This window comes from Coenobita brevimanus, chromosome 62 (assembly GCF_032717465.1).
Source record: "Coenobita brevimanus isolate Jiangsu-jjx chromosome 62, ASM3271746v2, whole genome shotgun sequence".
Lineage (NCBI taxonomy): Eukaryota > Metazoa > Arthropoda > Malacostraca > Decapoda > Coenobitidae > Coenobita > Coenobita brevimanus.
Genome location: NC_137015.1, coordinates 10,561,696 through 10,583,045, shown reverse-complemented (window position 1 = coordinate 10,583,045; position 21,350 = coordinate 10,561,696). Strand labels below are relative to the sequence as shown.

Below are 21,350 nucleotides of genomic sequence, written 5' to 3'. Positions count from 1 at the left end.
TACCTCTCCACTCCATCCCTCCGCCTCATCCTCGGCCTCCCTATCCCTCTTCCCCCTCCACTGAACAAAATCGTGAGGTGTTAACCTAAGTAAATGCTTGGGTGTGCTGTTGAGAAAAGGTTATCCTCAGTATATCTCCTGAAACCAGTTATTATGAATCCTCTCATTTTAACAAAGTCTTCTGATGTTGGCCTAAATAATATACCCAAGTGCATCACAGTGAAAGGTTAAGCTTGAGAGGGGAGGGTAAAAATTGCCGAGACACTGGCACTGAAGAAAATAAAACTGTCAGCAGTCCAGGAAGAAATCTTGCATGAACATGTGCGTTCATTAACAGCGTGATCTGCATCGTGCCGTGAAAACTTCAGAGAGGCGTAAAAAAAAAAAAAAGTCCTCAGCAAAAGAAGGGTTGGGATGGGCTGAAGATTTTCTGGGCGGTGGGGATGGCGCCGGAAAGCATACCCTGTCATAAAGGAAGTTGTAGGATCAAGTTTCAACGCAGTGAAGCTTTATTTCAAAATATTCTCCAAAAATAAAAGTGTCACGTAGCGAGGAAATGGGCGAAAGGAGATTGTTGTAGAGTGTGGAGAGGGGCCAGGAGTGTATACCCTGTGAAAAATGGATGCTATGTGATTAATGGTTTGACTGAAATGAAGGTTTGATTCAAGGTTCCCTCCAAACAGAACAAGATACTAACATTGCTCTCATATACCTGGCGCCCTGCGACAAATGTAAAAGTAGGTAGAACACTGTCGAATATTTAATTGAAATTGTACGACCAAACATTATTATTCTGTTAATTTGCTTCAATGAAGACTTGTTCCTCATGAAAGCTGAATAAAATCGGCTAGAGGCAGCAAGAATAAACTAATACAAACCATCTTTCCATATCTCAAACTACCTATATTTTGCCAGACTGGCATATGAATGCTTTGCAGTAAGGCCTGATGCTGCAGAAATTACTAGTGTAGGATTCTGTACCCCTTAACTACAAGATGTTTTCCCTAAGGTGAAAAAAATCGTCTGGTGGCAACACAGTCATATATTTTCACACTAAAAAGGTTAACTAATTACTATTAACCTCTTCACGGTGACAGGTGAGGCCTTCCTTAACAGTTTTACTTATACTAATGCTAATACTAATGCTAGTAATAATAATGAAGCTAATAGCAATAACAATGATAATGACTAAGTATAATAATAAAAATAATAACCTTCTGGTGTTACCACAAATAAAGGTAAAACAAGTCCTCAAACTGAAGGGAATAACTATATTTCTGAAAATGGAGGGGGTGAAGAATGGAGATGGCAAAGAATGATTGAGGTACAGGAATATGACAAAAAAATACCTCGACCTCACCACTACAAGCATGTCAACCTCGCCATACAACTGTACTCTATACATTTTCTTTTTCCTTCTGTACCCTATTGTCCGAATCTCATCTTTGCCTATGCTGCGACTCCAGGCTGATAAGAAAGTAACACGAAATTGTTTTACCGATGCCTTTGTCGCTAAACGTATGGCTAAAGAGAGCATCGCCAGCTTATCTTGTTTTTATTCCAGAAAACATGGCAACACCGCTCAAAACCATTAGTTCTACACCACTCATTTCCACAGAGTATATTCCGATCGCCCCAGCCCATCACAATTTCAGCTCATCCCACTTCCGACACTTTCTTTCTTGGAGGATATTAAGTTATAAACCTTCACTGCAGCTAAATGGCTATTTCTACATCACCCAGTTCTACAGGGCATACTTTTCTGCCCCAGCCCCACCCCCCACCAAAATTCCAGCCTAACACACCCATTCCCATATTCACCACGCCCATTAAAAAAAACAGCAACAACAATGATGGTTTCAAAACGCGACGCAGGTCACACCACCGATGAATTCGCTTGTTTCCTACTAACTACCCCCCCCCCTTCAAAAAAAAAAAAAAAAAAGGGAAGAGGGGAGGGGGGATAATTGGGTGACAATTGATTTGGCATTGGCCTCACTCGGGGAAGGCTCTGGAGTGAGATCGAGCCCCATAAACATAAATAGTACATGTCCATTACTATTCTCTGGCTCACCTTCTGCGTCTCCCACACCACTGTATTCTATTTTCTATTTCACCGTCTACGTCTGCCATACTAGTCTTCTACTGTCTTGTTTCACCGTCTGCGCCTCCCATACCACTATCTACTACCACTATATTTTTGTTTCACCTTCTGCATCTCGTGTCTGTCCTACCCCATCCTAAACCCATTATCAAACATTACCCTTTACAGAAAGATTGTGAGAGTAAAAGGAAGCAAGAAAAAGAGAGAAGAGAAAGGAATGCAGGGAGGAAAGGAGAGGCAGAGAGGCATGGAGGGAAGGAGAGGAAGGAAGGCAGGGAAGGAAGGACAGTCATGGAGGGAGGGAAAGGAGGGAAGGGAGGAAGGAAGACGGAAGAAAACTTAATGTGAAGGAGGTAAGAGATGAGAGAAAGAGGGTAGGAGAGGGAGTGTGTTAGGGAAACACGGAATGAATGAAGGAGGGAGGTATGGAGGGAGAAGGGGTGAAGGGAGGGAGGAGGGAGAGAATGAAGACAAGGAAAGAGGGCACGAGGAAGGAAGGTAAGGAAGACGAGGGAGACGGAAGGTAAAAGGGAGCGTAAGGAGAGGGAAGAGGGAAGCAAGAGAGGGATAGTAAGGGAGCTAGGACAGGGAGAGGGTAGATAAAGGCAGAAAGGGAAGTAGGAAGAGAGGGGAGAGAGATAGAGAAAAGAAAGCGAAGAAGAAGGAGGGGCAGATGAAAGGAGGCAGGGAGGGGTAGAAACGTGAGGGAGGGAGAAGGAAGAGAGGTAGAGAGGGAAGAGGAGGAGGGGAAGGAAGCAGAAGGTGAGAGAGGGAGTGGGGAGGGAAGAAAGATGGCAATGGTGAAGGGATGGGGAGAGGTGGGAGGGGTGAGGGGTGAGGGGGTGGGGAGATGGCCATAATTTTAGCAGTGGTATAGGGTTGCTGGTAGTCTGGTGAACCTCGGTCACCCTCCCCCACCCCTTGTGTCACCTAACCATGTCATGCTCTACCTCTGTCTGTCTCACCTTTACTCTCCTCTCTCTCTTCCTCATACTCTTCTCCCTCTCCCTCATACTCTTCTCCCTGCCCAGTTATTCTTCTTACTCTCCCTCACCGTCTCCTTATCCCACCCCTTCAGTTTCTCTCTCACTCTCTCTTCTCCCCCATCCTCTTTTTCTCCCCAACCCTCTTCTTCTCCCTCCTCAGATATTCTCCCTCACCTTCATACTCTTCTCCCATTACCCTCCCCCTCTGTCTGTGTCTGTGTCTGTCTGTGTCTGATTCAGTGTCTGATTCAGTGTCTGATTCTGTGTCTGTCTCTGTGTCTGTCTCTGTGTCTGTCTCTGTGTCTGTCTCTGTCTGTCTGTCTGTCTCTCTCTCTCTCTCTCTCTCTCTCTCTCTCTCTCTCTCTCTCTCTCTCTCTCTCACCTGCCCCATTTGTCACTTTCGTCACCATCAAAAAAAAAAAAAAAAAAAAAAAACTTGTCCCTCATTTTTTTCATGTGTTCCGCGTCATATACAGTCCTCTAGTGTCGTAATGTATGGTGCATGAGAAACTTCGTGGTGCATCTTCCGCAATGATTTATTCTGCATATTACCCCTTTCATCCACTCGTTCGTTCTTGAGGAAAAAAGGCGATAGTATGTTATATACGAGAATATATATATATATATATATATATATATATATATATATATATATATATATATATAATGTCTCTTAAGCTGCTTAAAAAATCGCTCCTGCTTTCACTCTTCTCATAATGTGATCTGTCTCGTGTGCTCAGTGCTTGTCAGCTGGTGTGCTGTCTACCTCGTTCCTCCTGCCCTGGTTGTGTCACTTCCCCCAGCCGTGTCATCGTTCGTTGTTTTGTGTCACCTACGCTGAAAATGTGTTGCGACACACACGCATACGCACGCACGCACAAGTACACGCACACATGTTCACACGCACACATAAGGACACGCACACATACTCACACATACGAACACGAATACATGTACGCACACACAACATATACGCACATGAACACATTCGCATACGCACACACACATTACACACAAGCATATATATGCACACACACACGTGCTTACGCACACATATAAGCACACGCACACATATAGGGACACGCACACATTTACGCACACGTTTATGCGCGCGCGCGCACACACACACACACACACACACACACACACACACACACACACACACACACACACGTTTACGCACAATTTACGCACACTTACTCGCGCGCACACACACATATATATATATATATATATATATATATATATATATATATATATATATATATATATATATATATATATATATATATACGTAAATGCGCACATACGCACATGCGCACATACGCACATGCGCACATAAGCACATGTGCACATACGCACATGCGCACATACGCACGCACATGCGCACATACGCACGCACATGCGCACATACGCACATATACGCACAGACACAAATATACGCACATGCACACAAATACGCACACAGACGCACATGCACAAACTCAGTCATGTACACAAAACACCCTCGCCGTGCATCCACAGCGTTCGGGTGTAACTATGATGGAGATATTTGTCGTCTATAATTACATTAGTACTTGTAGTTCTGTAGTGGATGGCAAATGAATCCGTGTTTAGAGGATCATAATTTTTTTTTTTTTTTTTTTTTTTTTTTTATGCGAGGAAGAAGGAACCAAAGGCCATGAGCCCGCAGTAACAGTTCCCTCCAAGAGAAAAACAAAATACAATAGAGAGCCAAATTCAAGATCCGATCATTTTGAGATGCCTGGACACACTGCGTTTGAAAGACTGGAGATCATAGGCAGGAGGAAATACAGACAGAGGGAGACAGTTCCAGAGCTGACCTGTTGCATGAATGAAAGACTGGGAGTAACGGTTAACTCTTGCATTAGAGAGTTAGACAGAAAAGGGATGAGAGTTTGCTGCCAGACGGGTGCTACGCGCCCGTCGTAGAGGTGGAGGAATGCAAGCAGACAGTTCAGAGGAGCAGTGACCATTAAAGTAGCGATAGAAAAGAGATAAAGATGCAACAGTGCGGCGAAGAGACAGAGGTTGAAGGGAGTCAGTAAGAGGAGGAGAGTTAATGAGACGAAAAGCCTTTGACTCCACCCTATTGAGAAGAGCTGTATGTGGGGAGCCTCCCCACACATGAGAGTTGTACTCCACACAGGGGCGGATAAAACCCCTGTATAGAGTCAACAATTGTGCAGGGGTAAAGAAAGAGCGGAGTCAGCTTAGCACACCCAATCTCTTGGAAGCAGATTTTACAAGAGATGCAATATGATCTTTCCAAGATAAGTCCCGAGTAAATGAAACCCCAAGCATGTTCAAGGATGATGCAGGATTAATCTGAATATTATTAAACATTAGTGGGTATACCTGTGGAAGATTTTGTCGGGTTGATAGGTGTAAGAACTGAGTCTTAGAAGCATTAAAGACAACCATATTATTTTTACCCCAGTCAGAGATATGAGCCAAGTCAGACATTAGGTGTGCCATAGCCTCATCCCTTGTTTCTTGAAGTAACTGTTGAGATGGGCGTTGCGGGAACCGAATGGAAAGGTGAAGGGTGGAGTCATCAGCGTATGAGTGGATAGAGTTAGATGTACAGCTTAGAAGATCATTGATGAATAAAAGGAAGAGAGTTGGTGATAGGACAGAGCCCTGAGGAACACCACTGTTGATAGATCTAGGAGAAGAACGATGGCCGTCTACGACAGCAGCTATAGAACGACCAGAAAGGAAGCTAGCGATGAAGGTACAGATAGAAGGATAGAAACCGTAGGAGGGCAGTTTGGAAATTAAAGATTTATGCCAGACTCGATCGAAAGCCTTTGAGATGTCAAGTGCAATGGCAAAGCTTTCGCCAAAGTCCCGAAAGGAGGATGACCAGGAGTCTGAAAGGTAGGTGAGAAGATCGCCAGTGGAGCGTCCCTGACGGAACCCATACTGACGATCGGAAAGAAGGTTGTGATAGGAAAGATGCCTTAAAATTTTTTTATTAAGAATTGACTCGAAAACTTTTGAAATACAGGACGTTAAAGCAATTGGACGATAGTTGGAGGGTTGGGAGTGGTCACCCTTCTTTGGGACTGGCTGAATGAGAGCAAACTTCCAGCAAGAAGGAAAGGTACAAGTTGACAGACAAAGGCGAAAGAGTTTGCCTAGGCAGGGTGTAAGCACAGAAGCACAGTTTTTGAGAACAACAGGAGGGACCCCATCAGGCCCATATGCCTTGTTAGTACTGAGGCCAGTAATGGCAGAAAATACATCAACTGAAGAAATTTTAATGTCAGCCATGAGGAAGTCAGAGGGGGAAGTGATGGAGGAACAGCACCGGAATCGTCTAAGGTGGAATTGGAGGAGAAAGTCTGTGCGAAGAGATCTGCTTTATCAGTAGAAGAAATAGCTACAGAACCATCAGAGTAGAAAAGAGGAGGGAAGGATGATGAGGTAAAGTTGTTAGAAAGATTTTTGGCAAGGTGCCAGAAGGAGCGGGAAGAATTCGAGTTGGAGAGTTGAGAGCATTTAGTATGGATGAAATTATTTTTAGTAGAGCGAAGAACAGACTTAGCACGATTCCGGGCAGAAACGTAAAGATTATGTGATTCAGGGGTGGGTTGGCTCCGGTACCTTTTGTAGGCCTTCTCCTTGTTGCGGACAGCATTAGAACAAGCGTGATTAAACCAAGGCTTTCTTGCGTTAGTCAAAGGATATGAGAAAGGAATGTATGCTTCCATGCCCGAGAGAATAACCTCCGTAATGCGCAAGGCACACTCAGATGGCTCACGGCCATGGAAGCAATAATCATTCCAGGGAAAATCAAAGAAGTACTGCCTGAGGGCCTCCCAGTCCGCAGCTCCAAAATGCCAGAGACGACGTTTCCCTGGAGGGTCCGCAGGCCGTACTGGAGCGATAGGACAGGTTAAGGTAATAAGGTTGTGATCGGAGGAGCCCAACGGAGAGAAAAGATTAACAGAGTAAGCTGAAGGATTAGTTGTGAGGAAGAGGTCAAGTATGTTGGAGCTCTCTCCAAGGCGGTCAGGGATACGGGTAGGGTGCTGTACAAGCTGCTCTAGGTCATTAAGGATAGAAAAGATGTAGGCTTGTTCACCAGGTGGATCCGTGAAAGGAGAGGAGAGCCAAAGGTGGTGGTGAACATTGAAATCTCCAAGAATGGAGATTTCAGAGAAAGGAGAAATGGACAGAATGTGTTCCATCGTAGAAGTAAGATAGTCGAAGAATTTTTGATAGTCAGTAGAATTAGGGGATAAGTAAACAGCACAGATATATTTAGTCAGAGAATGACAGGAAAGCCGAAGCCAGAGAGTGGAGAATTCAGAAGAATCAAGTTCAGGAACACGAGAGCAAGATAAGTCGTTGCGTATGTATACACAACAGCCACCTTTGGCTTTGAAATGAGTATAGAGAAAGTAGGAGGATACAGAAAAGGGTTTGCTGTCAGTTGCCTCAGACAGCTGAGTCTCCGTTAGAAAAAGAAGGTGAGGTTTAGAGGAGGAGAGGTGGTGCTCAACAGAGCGAAAGTTAGATGAAAGGCCGCGAATGTTGCAGAAATGAAGAAGAAGAGAGTCAGACAGTGGTTCCAGGCACCTCGAGTCGTCACCGGGAGAGGGGCAGATGGCGGGGGCATTTATGGTCCCCCCCCCTGGGGACTCCGAGGCTAGGTGAATTGACGCCATTTTGGTAAATTTTGAGTAGGAAGTGTAGTGTGTACTGTGCATGTAGTTTGGTGAAGATAGATAGAGAAATTTGTACTGGAGAGCATGCTGGCCTACTCTCTGTGTAACTGAGACACTGAAAAAGTTCAGCAAAGGGGGATGGTCAGGAATTAGTCCTGAGGGCTGATGAAACGGGAGCTCCAGCACTCCCTGTCATCAGCTTTCCATCACCAAGAATAACAAGAACTCTCTCTCATTTCCTGGGACGCCCTGTATGAGGCGTGGCACGCTCTGCCATCATCAAATGCTTCACAGATGGTCGAAATTCGGGGGCTTGTCTATCCACTTGCCATTCATGACTTAGGCATAAAGTCGTTGCTCTGTGCAACGACTATGAGAATGTAAACAGACGTGTTATACATGCCCTATGTAATAAGGAAGACAGGATCTTAGCTGAGAAAAATCATATCACTGAAATAGTTATCCTTTCAGTTTAATTATTCTTTTGTCTTGCTGTCCTCAGACCACTGTGTTCGCCTTCCTATAGACTTCTCGATCTGGGGGGGATAGGTAGGTTATAACCTATACATTAACTCCTAAACTGAGTAAAATGGTGTGGATGTAGCATGAATACTAGAAATAAGTCCTGGGACTGAAGAAGTTAAAAGCTCTTTAGATTATTTCTTACGAACGCGCCTAGACGTTTTACTTAGGCTAACAAAAGACTGTAGCGTCAGTCGAACAGAGCAGTTCTTCCTAGGTGAATGGCAAGTTGATGATGGGGAAAACTGGGACTTCGCTTCACTAGCCTTCAGGCTTTGGCTCCTGACAATCTCCCTTTGTTGACATTTTTCAGAGCTTCAGTAATAGAGAGAGTAGACCAGCACACATTCTTGAACATTTTCTGCTAAATGTCGGCACGTAACTACACACACGTTACACATACGTTTGTCTCAAAAGTTTTTTAATGGCGACCGAACGCCCAGCCTCTCAGTCCCTGGGGGAGGTGGGGGGATGGGGGAGGAAGACCATAAATGACCTTCCCGTTTTTCCCTCTCCCTGTGGCGACCAAATGAGATGTTCTGGCCATTTGTCGGAATCGCAGTGTGTCCAGGCATCTCGCAGAGAACGAATTCTGATTTTGGCTCTCGTTTGTTCAATTTTTTCCCGGAAAAAACAACTTTTTGCAGCTTTTCAGCTTTTGGTTCCTACTCCTTTGCATAAAATGTTGCGTGAAATCCTAGCCGTCGAGGATTAACCCTCTCCGAGAACTTTCTTCAGCTGAATATGAGCAATATGTACTTGAGTTTTATTTTGATTCCATTAATCCCCTTACGATCGTAAGAGATGTAAGAGAGTCATAGGAACCTGAGAGCATTAAACACTACTCTGTAAATCCTTTCGTTGCTATGGGCGAGCCTTAAACAGTATTTCATTCAAGCAGATAAACGAAGGAAAGGAGGGTGAAGCTTTGAATTTGTTCATTTTATTTCTTTTTGGATAATTGTCACATGTATTTTGGTTCATTTTCTGCACTGTTTACATGAGAAGGATTTGAAAAAAAAAAATCTATGCATACACAGCTATTTGTTAAACCAAATGCTTATTATAAATTGAAATAACCCATGCGATTTTTATGGGAAACGGGATGATTGAAATAATGACGATGACGATAACAATAACGACGATGATGATAGTGACGTGCTATAATGCCTAACATCTACATTCATCTGATGAATTTCTCTTCCATCCCCAGTTACGCCCTTCAAGTGCATCAAGAAGACATGAATGAAATCAGTTAGCTGAGTCACTTGTTGCTGAAATCAGTGCCCGGGGTGATGGCGTCCTTCAAAGAACTATACGCTAAGTTCCGTGGGCAGCTGCAGGAGTCGTGGCTGACCAACGAGGTGACGGCACACTTCGGACCAACGGCCACGCTGGATAGCATGTTCAGATATCTGTGGTCGCGGCCGGAAGCACAACAGATCCTGGTGCCGCCGCCTGGTGACATGCGCATCAGCAGGAAGGGGGTCATAGAGGCTGAAAAATTCCGAACTGAGGGAAACCGCCTGTATCGGGAAAGGAAACTAGAGGCGGCACTACTGGCTTATAATTACAGTGTGATTGCCTCACCCCATCCTGCTCTAGACGAGGCTCCCACCCCGGCACACCAGGGTCTCTCACTCGCCTTCGCCAACCGATCAGCTGTCCTTTATGAAACGGGACAGTTCAAGGCGGCACTGGATGACGCTGATAGAGCCCTCAAACTGGGTTACCCACCAGCCAAGCAGCATCGACTGCAGGAACGAAGAGCAAAGTGTCTCCAAGCTCTGGGCAGATCACAGGAAGCCAAAGATATACTGGATGAGACTCTTAAATCATTATCAGCTCTCTCCCTGGATGAAAAAGAGGAAGCTTCCATAAAGAAATCTTTGACAAAACTGCAGTCCAAGTGTGAAGGCGTAAGCAACACGATATCAACGAATCAGCTGTATGAGAGGGTATTCTATACCGGCCCACCACACCCGCCCGAGCTCCTGTCTTTTCACCGGGACTTTCCCAGCCTCAGCGACGCCGTCAGTATACACTACACACCCATCCGGGGCAGACACCTAGTGGCCGACAGGGAGATCCAGCCGGGTGAGTCCTCTATCAGCTCAACACTTCCTTTCTGTTTCCCTCCCTCTCTCCCTGCCCCACTCCCATCCTACCTGACTTCCTTCTTTTCTTCATCACTCTCTTCTTACCCCACTTTAACTTCATTCCTTAGTCTTTCCTTTCCTCTCTCAGCCTTCTTACCATTCTCTGTCTCTCTGTCTCTGTCTCTCTGTCTCTGTCTCTCTGTCTCTGTCTCTGTCTCTGTCTGTCTCTGTCTGTCTCTGTCTGTCTCTGTCTCTCTCTCTCTCTCTCTCTCTCTCTCTCTCTCTCTCTCTCTCTCTCTCTCTCTCTCTCTCTCTGTTCCTACTCTACCTCACATCTTACTTCCTCCCTCCCTCACATTCTTACTTCCTCCCTCCCGCGCTTCCCCTCTATTATTCTTTTCTTTTTCTCCCTTTTCACTTCTCTCCCAGTTTTTCCTTCCTTTGCATCCTTTAATTCTGATCACATCTCGCAGTACTAGATCATTACACTAGGAGACATGACTTCAGCTCCACTTGAGACGCAAAATTAAGATGAGGCTATTTCTATTTAATGACAAATGATCACACACTTAAAATTAATTAGACTTTTGTGGGTTTAGAGTTCGGGAGATTTGAACTGTGAGTGAACTGATTTTTCTTTTTTTAATAGAGATCTGTTGATGGTTCGGTATCTTTGTTTTCCCTTTCCTGTCTCTGGTTCATAATTGCCCAGTACATCAATCGAAACTAGAGTTAGAAATAAAATAGTGATAATGGGGGTGACGATGGAAAAGATAGGAGTTTGTTCAGTAGAGGATGAAAGCGGGAAGAGAGGAGGTTTTGTGATGCAAGGACCATCAGGTAATAACAGTATAATGACTAATTTGTGTTCCAAGGATAGTCATGTGTTGCAGGAAGTGTGTGGATTCGGTAGTCAGAGGCTGTACTGAAACTCTTGGTAGTATTATCAAACGGTACTGCTGGAAGGCGTTAGTTTTAATACTTCAGTGATGGGTTTAACTGCGTTCCACTTTACATAGCGCAATCAGACAAGGTAGAATAAAAAATCCTTTCATTTTTAGGCCATATTTTTAAAACAATTCTATCAGAAATTGGGGATTTGCTTTCCCCTTCGCAATCTTTAGTTTAATAACACAGACCTAGCAGTTTCCGTATGTTGCCGGTACGGAATTTTTGGAGATATGGTATTTTTGCAGGTACAGTATATTTGCAGGTTTTGGCATCGTCAGACTAGAGCTTTGCACATATTATGCACTGTACTACCTTGTTCTGCAGATATCGTGTCCATCCTTTGTGCCGTAAGAAGAGTACATTAATCAGTCATAAAGCAAGTACAGCTTTATAATGATGGGTACGGTATTATCCTGTGTTGCATGTACCGTATCCATTTCCGCAGCTTCTCATAGGATCCCGCATCCCTAGAATAGTTTCACCCCAAACTTCAGCCTACAGCAGTTCAAGTCCAACTGTTAGATTTTTTTTTTTTTTTTAATGAATTGTGTTGTGTTGCAGGTGAGGTGCTAATAGTGGAGGAAGCCATAGCGGCGACTGTACGTCTGGATGCCACGCTAAGGACACACTGCACACGCTGCCTCCGTCGATGCCCAGCACCACTGCCTTGCCCTTCTTGCTCCTTGGTAAAGCCTCGTTTGACAGTACACTATCCACTTTGGCCTAAATTTATGCTACACTTTTTACTTCAACTTTTCCCAAAATTACAACCTCTTCATCTTGAGTGCTGAGCGGAGCCATGCTCTAGAATTTGGTGCTATACTTTATCCTCTTTAACTTGGCTTAGAAACGCTATCTTCCAATCTAAAATGGTGAGCTGTAAGTGCTTAACAGTAGAATGTGGTGGCTCTTAGTTACGAAGGTTCATGGAAATTATATAGAGCTGTAGTATTGCCTTATTCGGCCACTGGGGTATGACCAATTGGCTGCGAAGGAAAATCTCTGCCAGGTTAAGATGGACGAACCGTAGACCAGATAATGTTGACCCCATCACTACGGGTACCTCCCCCTTCTTTCTTTCTGCCTACGTTTTATCAGTTAGGGATTTCTTTTTATTTTTTAACACAATATCTGTAATAAGCTCGACAGCTACATGTTTTCTTCATATGATACTATGACCCTTTAACCCCTTCACTACGATGGTGTGTAATTATATTTTTGCTATCTCCAGGCGATTTTAGTCGTCTTAGGAGCGCCCTGGTAGTGAAGAGATAAATGAAAGGCTGCATCTAACTACTTCATTACTTAAAGTCTAGCCTAAGCCGAGTAGAAAAAAACAATCGATAATGGCAAAAGTAAGCCAAGACGTTATCTGTGCAGACGTGCTAATGGGGATGAAACTGCTGTGATTTCTTTTAAGCGTCACTCTTTAGTCCCTGCAATGCGATGAGGCCTTTCCTTATACTGTTCTTATGACGCCAGATTATTTTATTCACCTTCGGGGAGACCTCTAGCTGTTCAGGGCTAATGGCTGTCGTTCATAAACCGTTCAGTAAGGAAGGTTTCCCCCAGGGATGAGCAAAATCGCCTTGAAGTAGCAAAAATATATAAACGTCATTGTAGTGACACTCGTTGTTAAGGTGCCTTGTCTTCTCTTAATCATTACTCTTTTGCCCCTTCAGATAGATGGCGTACCAGTTCATATTTACATTCGCACTAACATCAGTCGATTTTATTTACCTTAGGGAAAGAACTCAAGTTGTGACTGAGTTAATCGAGGCTGTGTTTAATCGTGACAATACAAATGGTTTCTTCAAAGTGAATAAAACCGTCAAAAGGCAGATGGAAAAAAAAAAAAAAAGTCAGACTGACGGGGGTGACCCTTCCAATCCGATGACGTAGTTTATTTTATCTTTACTGCCTGGAGTCACTGGGAAGGATCCGAAGTAGTGAAGGTGTTGATGAAGGCTATGTTTAACCCCTCCAGTTCGTAAAACCTTTCTAAGGCTCATAAAATCGTCTGGAGATAGCAAGAATAAAAGACAAAAGACGTCAACATGGTGAAGGGGTTCACGCCTCGGTTGTGTTTGTCGGTGAGTAGGGGAGGGGAGATAAGGAGGCGTTAAGTGCTGTCTTCCTTAATCTAGCACAGCAAGTCACGCGCTTAGGAAAACAGTCCCTAATTAGAAACAAATTAGCTGTCAGAGTGTAAGCGCTGGGAGATTATGACTGGAGAGAGGAAAGGGAAAGGAGCGCCAGGTAAAAAGGAGGGAAAGAAGGGAAGGGTGGAGTGAAAGGGGGGGGCGGGACAGGACAGAGAAGAGAGGAGAAGCGAAGGGAGTGGAATGGTGGGGGAAATGGGAGGGGTGAGGAGAGTATGGGCATTTGAGGAAGGGAAGGAGGAGGTGATATCGGAAAGGATAAGTAAATGACAAGAATGAGGATGAGAATGGCGGGGAAAGTTAAGGTGCGTGTGCTCGCGGGCGTACCCATGTGAGTGTGCCTGTCCCTGAGTGTGCATGTGAGTTTGCGTTTGCGTGTGCGTGTGCCTGTCCCTGTGACTGTACTCTAACTTGCAAATGTACAAGTATATGAGTAATAATTGTGAGTTTGTAGGTGTGTGTGAGTGACCGAGTGATTATAAGCGTGCATGTATGGATGACTGAAGTGTATGAGACAGACACAACGAAAGATTAGACAGACAAAGAAACAGAACTGTAGAGACTAAGAATGAGCTTTGGGATGTAGAGGTCGCTCATGCCTCACTCTGGCAATGGACCAGCCCATCACCAACACGTTCATAGTTCGTCTACATTAATTTGCTGGAAAATTTCTTTGTTTCCCTGCTTTTTTCCCCATTAGCTCATTGTCAAAACATGACAATACTCGGGTCCTACATTAATTTCATACTAGGGTACATCCTAATTAGTGATAATCATCTTGTTACAAATCAGTATTCTAATGTATAGTAGATGGAGAGATAGCAATTTAAGGTCAAGTTAAAGTGCACAGAGTGAAATAGTACTGAGAGTCAAGTTAAGTATCTTCGGTCAATCGCTGTTCTAGATGTTAGTTAGAGATACCAAAATATTTTGCTCTACCAGCCGAGTTATAGTACTGTTAAATAGACATTAACCACCGTGTACCTTTGTGTTAGTGTTGCGCGGATTAATGCAGGCATCTTTATATTGTGCAAATTTGCACTTCGTATACATTTAAATGACATACAGTCGAAATAAACTGCGATATATGGTTTGCTATTTACAAATATTCTTACTCTTCAGCCAGGACGATCTTCCCTAAGCTGAATAAAAAGGACTGGTCTGATCGTAATTAAGGACATATTTATGCGGAAGTGTTTATAAACATGGCCACATTATCAGATGATTCACTTCTTACAAAATATCAAGAAAATATATTAATGTCTGTAGTATCTAACAGGTATTCAGAAACTGATATTAATGAAAAATTAGAATCCATAACTGCTACATTTGGAACTTATTGATAATTGTCGGGTACCATCTGAAAGACTATTTCTCTTGCTGTACTGCAAACGTTAATCCGTTTACGACATAAATTATTATTGATTGATGGAATGCAGGTAAACGATCTAGGCCCTTAATATGCTTTTCTTTGCAGGTTGTTTTCTGCAGCGAGAAATGTCAACGTGTAAGTGTGTCTGGGAGCCACGGTGCGGAGTGTCAGGTTTTGCCTGCGATAGTGGCCCTGCAGCTGGATCCAGCCCCTGCCCTTGCCCTGAGAGTTCTTTCATCCATGACCCTTCCCACTCTACGCACCACTGTGGCAACCCTGCAGCAGGAGGGATGCGGTGCAAAAACCGTGCCCAAGCCGGGCAAGGAATACAGCACGCTGTACCACCTGGAGGGCCACGCCACCGCCCGAACTGAGAGTCAGCTACAGGAGACTGCTGCTGTGGCCTGCGTCATCACACACATCCTCTTTGAACACTGTCCTGCTTTCCTTAGGGGCGAGGGCAGCCAGCTGATCACGCCAACTGAGGAGGACATTGTGCTGGTGGGAGGGCAGCTGATGCGGCTCATTCTTGGCCTCGAGTGTAACATACACGTCACCAAAGAGGCTGAAGCTGGAGCATGGGGGCGGGAGAGTGAAACCAGCAGGAGGCAGGGGAGAGGCAGGGACGTGGGCTGGTCTGTGTACGCTGCCCTTAGCTTAATCAACCACTCCTGTGTTCCCAACGCTCTCAGCACCTCCCACGGTAGCACAAAGTTCCTGTACAGCGTTAGCATCATCCCAAAAGGAGCGGAAGTAACCGACACGTACGGTGAGCGTTACGTCAGCCACGACAGAGCAACACGACGCGCAAATCTCCAGCAACATTACTTCTTCTGCTGCGACTGCGTTGCATGTCAGGCTGACTGGCCACTCTTCAAGGACATACCCAGCAAGCCACAGATGCGCTGCCCCTCATGCTGCCAGGCACTGTCCGGTTTCACTTGCAAGCTCTGCCGCCTGGCTTGCACCTCTGAAACCAAATCCAAAACTGGCGTTCAGCTGTACGATGCTTCCAATGTGCAAGTACAGCTGAACAGGTCATGGCCAATGTACGTGAAGGCAGCAATGGAGGTGAACTGCGGCAAGGTAAACCCAAGCGTGATGGTGGCTGTGATAAAGGTGTTGGTGCTGCTTGATAAATACGCAGTGCACCCAAACCAGGCCTATATCACTGCCCAGGAGACGCTTATGACCTGCTTTGACCTGTTAGGCTCAGTAAGTCTCCTTGTGCCCACATAAGCCTTTCACGAATAAGGTTATAACCTGATGTGACTGGGCCACACCCACAACTTTAATACTAAGTCGTGGTTGCATGAAAATTTGATGAACCTTAAGAGGTAGGAATGAATCTCCTTGGTTACTAGTCAAATCGACCAACTATTCTGACTACACTTGACCATCAGCTTAGCTGAAGGGGGTTATCAATTTTCGTTGGGTAAAAAAAAAATATATATATATATATATATATATATATATATATATATATATATATATATATATATATATATATATATATATATATACACGTTATTCACTTCCAGTTGAACCTGTGTCCACAACGACACAAAAAATTACCGCTGCCATTGCCAAGGATATGACTGTTACTACGACAGGTCTCAACTGTGTTGTAAAAAAAAAAAAAAAAAAAGTCAATAGCAAGAACAAATGGACATCACTTATCAGTTCCACAGCAAAAGCCCTTCCTAAGTTGAATGCAATGACCTGGCGGTAGGAAAATGAAACAAATGAGGACATGGTACTGAAACGGCTAATGAAGTTCTTTAAACCGCTGCACCACGAGGAGACACTCCTTAGGCTGAGTAAAACCATTGACGGTGACAAAACTAAATGCCTATGTGCTGAAAAGATACATTGGGAATATTGAAGGAAAATTTTACTTTACATGACAGTGTGATGCATTTCTAGTAATTTGAGTTTTATACATCTCTATTTGCTTGTTCTAATGCGATGAAATAAAGATCAACTTATAAAGCATTTTTCTATCTACTTGCCCTACTGTGAGCACTAAAGCATAAGGGGATGTAGTCATAAAAAATATATGCAGTTGCTGTTATGGGCTTATTTATGCTGAAACGCTAGACAAGTAATTTTGACACAAACAGTCGAAGATAAGAGTTTGCCTAATATTTTATCTTTCTGGTGTGATGTGTGTGGGTGGAAAGTAAGATAACCTAGTGCGAAGTAAATGCAGAGGAAGAGTTTGCGAGCTTTGTCCCTTACTGTATATACTGTTTGTGTCTACCCTTGTGTGTGTGTGTGTGTGTGTGTGTGTGTGTGTGTGTATCTATCTATCTATCTATCTATCTATCTAAATGTTTGTCTGCCCGCTTTGGAAATTGAGAGGGATGCTCCAACAGGTTATATTACTAGGTACAGTTAAGCTAGGCTAGGTTAGGCTTAGTTAAACTGTTAACACAGGCGCTTTCACCATCACGCTAGCAAACCAAACGAGTTGACACAGTGGCACAACTAAAAATAAAGGGGAAACAAATTTAACAAGAAACGTTTATTTGTCACCTCAGAAATAAACAAATAAAACACTATCAGGAAGAACTGATTTGGTAAGGACTTCTACTGCTTAAAGTAAAGCATATGTATATCTACTTTGTTAATTTGAGCTACTGAAGATTTTCGGTTTAATACTCATCTCAGCATCTAGATTTTATTAAAAGTACACGTAAATACAGAGATAATCGCCGAATTCAGTGTTGCCACAAATACGACAATTATTGTACATGTACGGCAATATTGCCGCTGGTACGTGCACATGTACTGTACAGTTTGTACGATAATTATGGGTTGAAAGCTAGCATGACTAAATTTTGTGGCATGCACAGCTAAGCATGCACAGTTGTTCCACAATTTGACAGACGAGAATCTTAAGGGCTAATATAATAGTAATCACTGAAAAAAAAAACTTTTTTTTATGGCCTTAGAGCTGCAAGAGTAAGCATATTGCCATAAATTATCTGTTTAAGTTCTATGGACTGCATTCTGCTGCAGGTCACTGATTTTCTAGAGTGACACAAAGTCTATTTCTTTTCCTTGTAATATCATTTTTGTAATAATAGATATGATTATATTATTATTATTATTATTATTATTATTATTATTGTTATTATATTATTATTATTAATATTATGAGATTTTCATGGTATGCCCTAATTCTGATACAAAATAAAGTGATAAATATACACCTGATTATAGCCTACATCAGTAGGTCTACCTTACAAAATTACGGTTCTGATGAAGATAATTGTATTGGGTAAGTTTCCAGGAAATACACCAAGGTATCGGCGACAATTTTAGAATACATCAGATTATTAAACACTTAAAAAAAATGAATTGAATAATGTACGATAATTCTAACGAAAAACCGGTAATTTTGAAGAGCTTGTACGAAAATTCCCATCTATAAGTGTGGCACACTGGCCGAATTGTAATGTTGACAAACCAGACTGTTTGTAGCCGCCATCTAGCGGGTGTTGTGTTTCTTTTACTGGTGCTTTTTTTTTTTTTTCCCCTATTAATAGTTGGTTGTGCTGCATTTGAGTGCAGTAATAGTCATGGACCTTCTGTATGACTATTCCCACTACTTGTGATCCAGCAAGAAGGAAATTATGGGAAACTAAGGTGAAGAGAGCAAGCTGGTCTGCAAGTAGGCGTCATCGGCGTTGTCAGGTAAGTTTTATTTATTTTATATACATTTGGCCTATTTATGAAGAGTTGTTGTACTACTAATATGAACCGAAGGAGGCAGTGTGAGGATACAGGATATTTTTATAACTGAAATGGAAGTGAGGTACGTTATAAGCTGGACCTTGTGTTTAGCCCCACAAACTTTCCCATTCCTCTTTATTAGCAGTAATATGAAGAGTTTGGTTGGCAAGAGAAAACACCTTTGCTTGCCTTTAATCTAAGATGCTGTATACTATACATGTTGTACGTTTTAACGTTGGGTGTATTGTGTAGGGCTAAGGCTGTTGTGAAAAAATAATTCTTAAGGTTAATGATTGATTGTAGGCCCTTATATGCAGCATGGAAAAACTATCTGATATTCTGTTGTTGACTACATTAGTTATAAGAAAGGAATTCAAGTGTATCTGTCCACTGCTGTATCAGATCATAATCAAAAGTAGAAGCAGAATTCAAAGCCTGTGCTGAACTGCTGATTTAATTTTGAGTAGCTCCTCAGTAAGGGAAAAAATGAAGTTGGATAAAATTTTCATTAAATGTCTTAACTTCTAAAATGCCACAGTGCTGCTAACTCATTATTAATATCATATTTTAATCAAAGATGTCACTGTCATGAAAAAACAATATACAGATAAAGAAAAGACCAGAAAATTAACAGTACATACACTACTACAGTGATTAGAATATGTGTAACACCACATACAACACTGGTAATCAGCTGTGATAGATAATGTAGGTTAGGTTAAGGAACAGTATGCATATAGCCTACAGTAGATACCTGATGTTATTAAAACCTACAAACTGTATTGCGTTTACAATATTTTTAATGAATAGATGTGATTTCTGTTGTACAGCACCAAACATGACTCTTGCAACCATCTGTGATACATACTGCAGGTTAGGTTAAAAAATACAGTATTTTGTACATAAAACCACAGCATAAAACCCACATACCAAAGCAGACCTACAGTGGTGTGGGTCCATACTCTTTAGACTGTAAGTTATGACACATGAGTAATGGTGATATATTTTAATTAAAGTATTCTTATCAACATGTTGTATTACGTATGTTTTGTACCATGATGAAAGTATATTATCATATATATTTACCTAACCAGTCCTCATGTTTGTAAATGATTTTGATGCTGTCATACCATACGTTAAGAAACATGCAAATACAGTAATTTAGATCAGTGATTATACTCCACACGGTAGTGTACAGTATGTACTGTACTGTGACGATGATGTCTGTTATACAGTACAGTGTACCGTATGAACGTATTTATTTTACTCTGGTGGAAGTTATGTCCATCCAACCAGTCGAGCAGGGCAGTACTCCCAAGGTGGATGGAAAGTTGATGACTGGGAGAGCTGGAGCTCCCGTTTCATCAGCCCTCGGGACTAGTTCCTGACCATCCTCTTGCTGAACTTTTTCAGTATTTCAGTAACACAGAAAGTAGGCCAGCATGCTCTCAAATAGAAGTTTCTCTAACTTTCAACACCAAACTACATACACATTACACACTACACTTCCTTTTCAAAATTATTTAAGAAAATGGCCTCTGATAACCAAGCCTCTGAGTCCCCAGGGGTGGGGTGGGGGGGTGACCATGAATGTCCCCACCATCCATCCTTCTCCCGATAACGACTCAAAACGAGCTGCCTGGAACCACTATCTGACTCTCTTCTTCATTTCTGCAACATTCGCGGCCTTTCCTCAAACTTTCTCTCTGTTGAGCATCACCTCCCCTTCTCTTCTTACCTACGATTCAGCTTTCTGAGGCAGCTGATAACAAACCCTTTTCTGTATCCTCTCATATTATATGGTACTCATTTCAAACCCAAAGGTGGCCGTTGTGTATATGTACGCAATGACTAGTCTTGCTCTCGTGTTTCGGAACTTGATTCTTCTGAATTCTTTACTCTCTGGCTTCGATTTTCCTGTCATTCTCTGACTAAATATATCTGCGCTGTTTACTTATCCCCGAATTCTACTGGCTGAAAAATTCTTTGACTAACTTCTACGATGGAACACATCCCATCCGATTCTTCATTATGTGAAATCTCAGTTCTACATTTCAATGTTCACCACAAATTTTGGCTCTCCTCTCCTTTCACTGATCCACCTGGTGAACAAGCCTACTTCTTTTCTATCCTTAGTGACCTAGTGCAGCTTGCACAGCACCCTACCAGTATCACTGCCCATCTTGAAGATAGTTCCAGCATTCTTGACCTCTTCCTTATAACTAATCGTTCTGCTTACACTGTTAACCTTTCTTCTCCATTGGGCTCCACCGATCAGTACCTTATTACTGGTACTTTAGCGTGCCCTATCACTCCAGTACGGCCTTTGGACCCTCCAAAGAAACATGTGATTGTGGCACTTTGGGGCTGCTGATTGGGAGGCCCTCAGGTAATACTTCTTTGATTTTCCCTGGAATTATTATTGCTTCCATGGCTGGGAGCCATCTGAGTGTGCCATGCGCATTACAGAGGTTATTCTCTCGGGCATGGAAGCATACATTCCTTTCTTATATCCTGTGACTAAAGCAAAAAAAGCCTTGGTTTAATCATGCATGTTCTAATGCTGTCCGCAACAAGGAGAAGGCATAAAAAAGGTACCGGAGTCAACCCACCCCCGAATCACCTCTTTTTTATGTTTCTGCCTGGAACCAAGCTAAGTCTGTTCTTCGCCCTGGTAAAAATAATTTCATCCATACTCAACGCTCTCAGCTCT

The 21,350-nt window shown here is 42.9% G+C and overlaps 1 protein-coding gene across 5 annotated transcripts in view; it reads left to right on the top strand.

Annotated features, from left to right (window-relative positions):
* LOC145403990 (protein-lysine N-methyltransferase SMYD4-like) overlaps positions 1 to 17,828 on the top strand; it is a 36,458-nt gene extending 18,630 nt beyond the window's left edge. For all 5 annotated transcript variants that reach the window (XM_080275595.1, XM_080275592.1, XM_080275594.1 and 2 more), the window contains exons 2-4: positions 9,526 to 10,409; positions 11,924 to 12,048; positions 15,002 to 17,828. In XM_080275595.1, coding sequence (XP_080131721.1) covers positions 9,608 to 10,409; positions 11,924 to 12,048; positions 15,002 to 16,135 — 2,061 coding nt within the window. In that variant the 5' untranslated portion in view covers positions 9,526 to 9,607 and the 3' untranslated portion in view covers positions 16,136 to 17,828. The remainder of the gene's footprint in view (positions 1 to 9,525; positions 10,410 to 11,923; positions 12,049 to 15,001) is intronic.
* Positions 17,829 to 21,350: the final 3,522 nt, after the last annotated feature.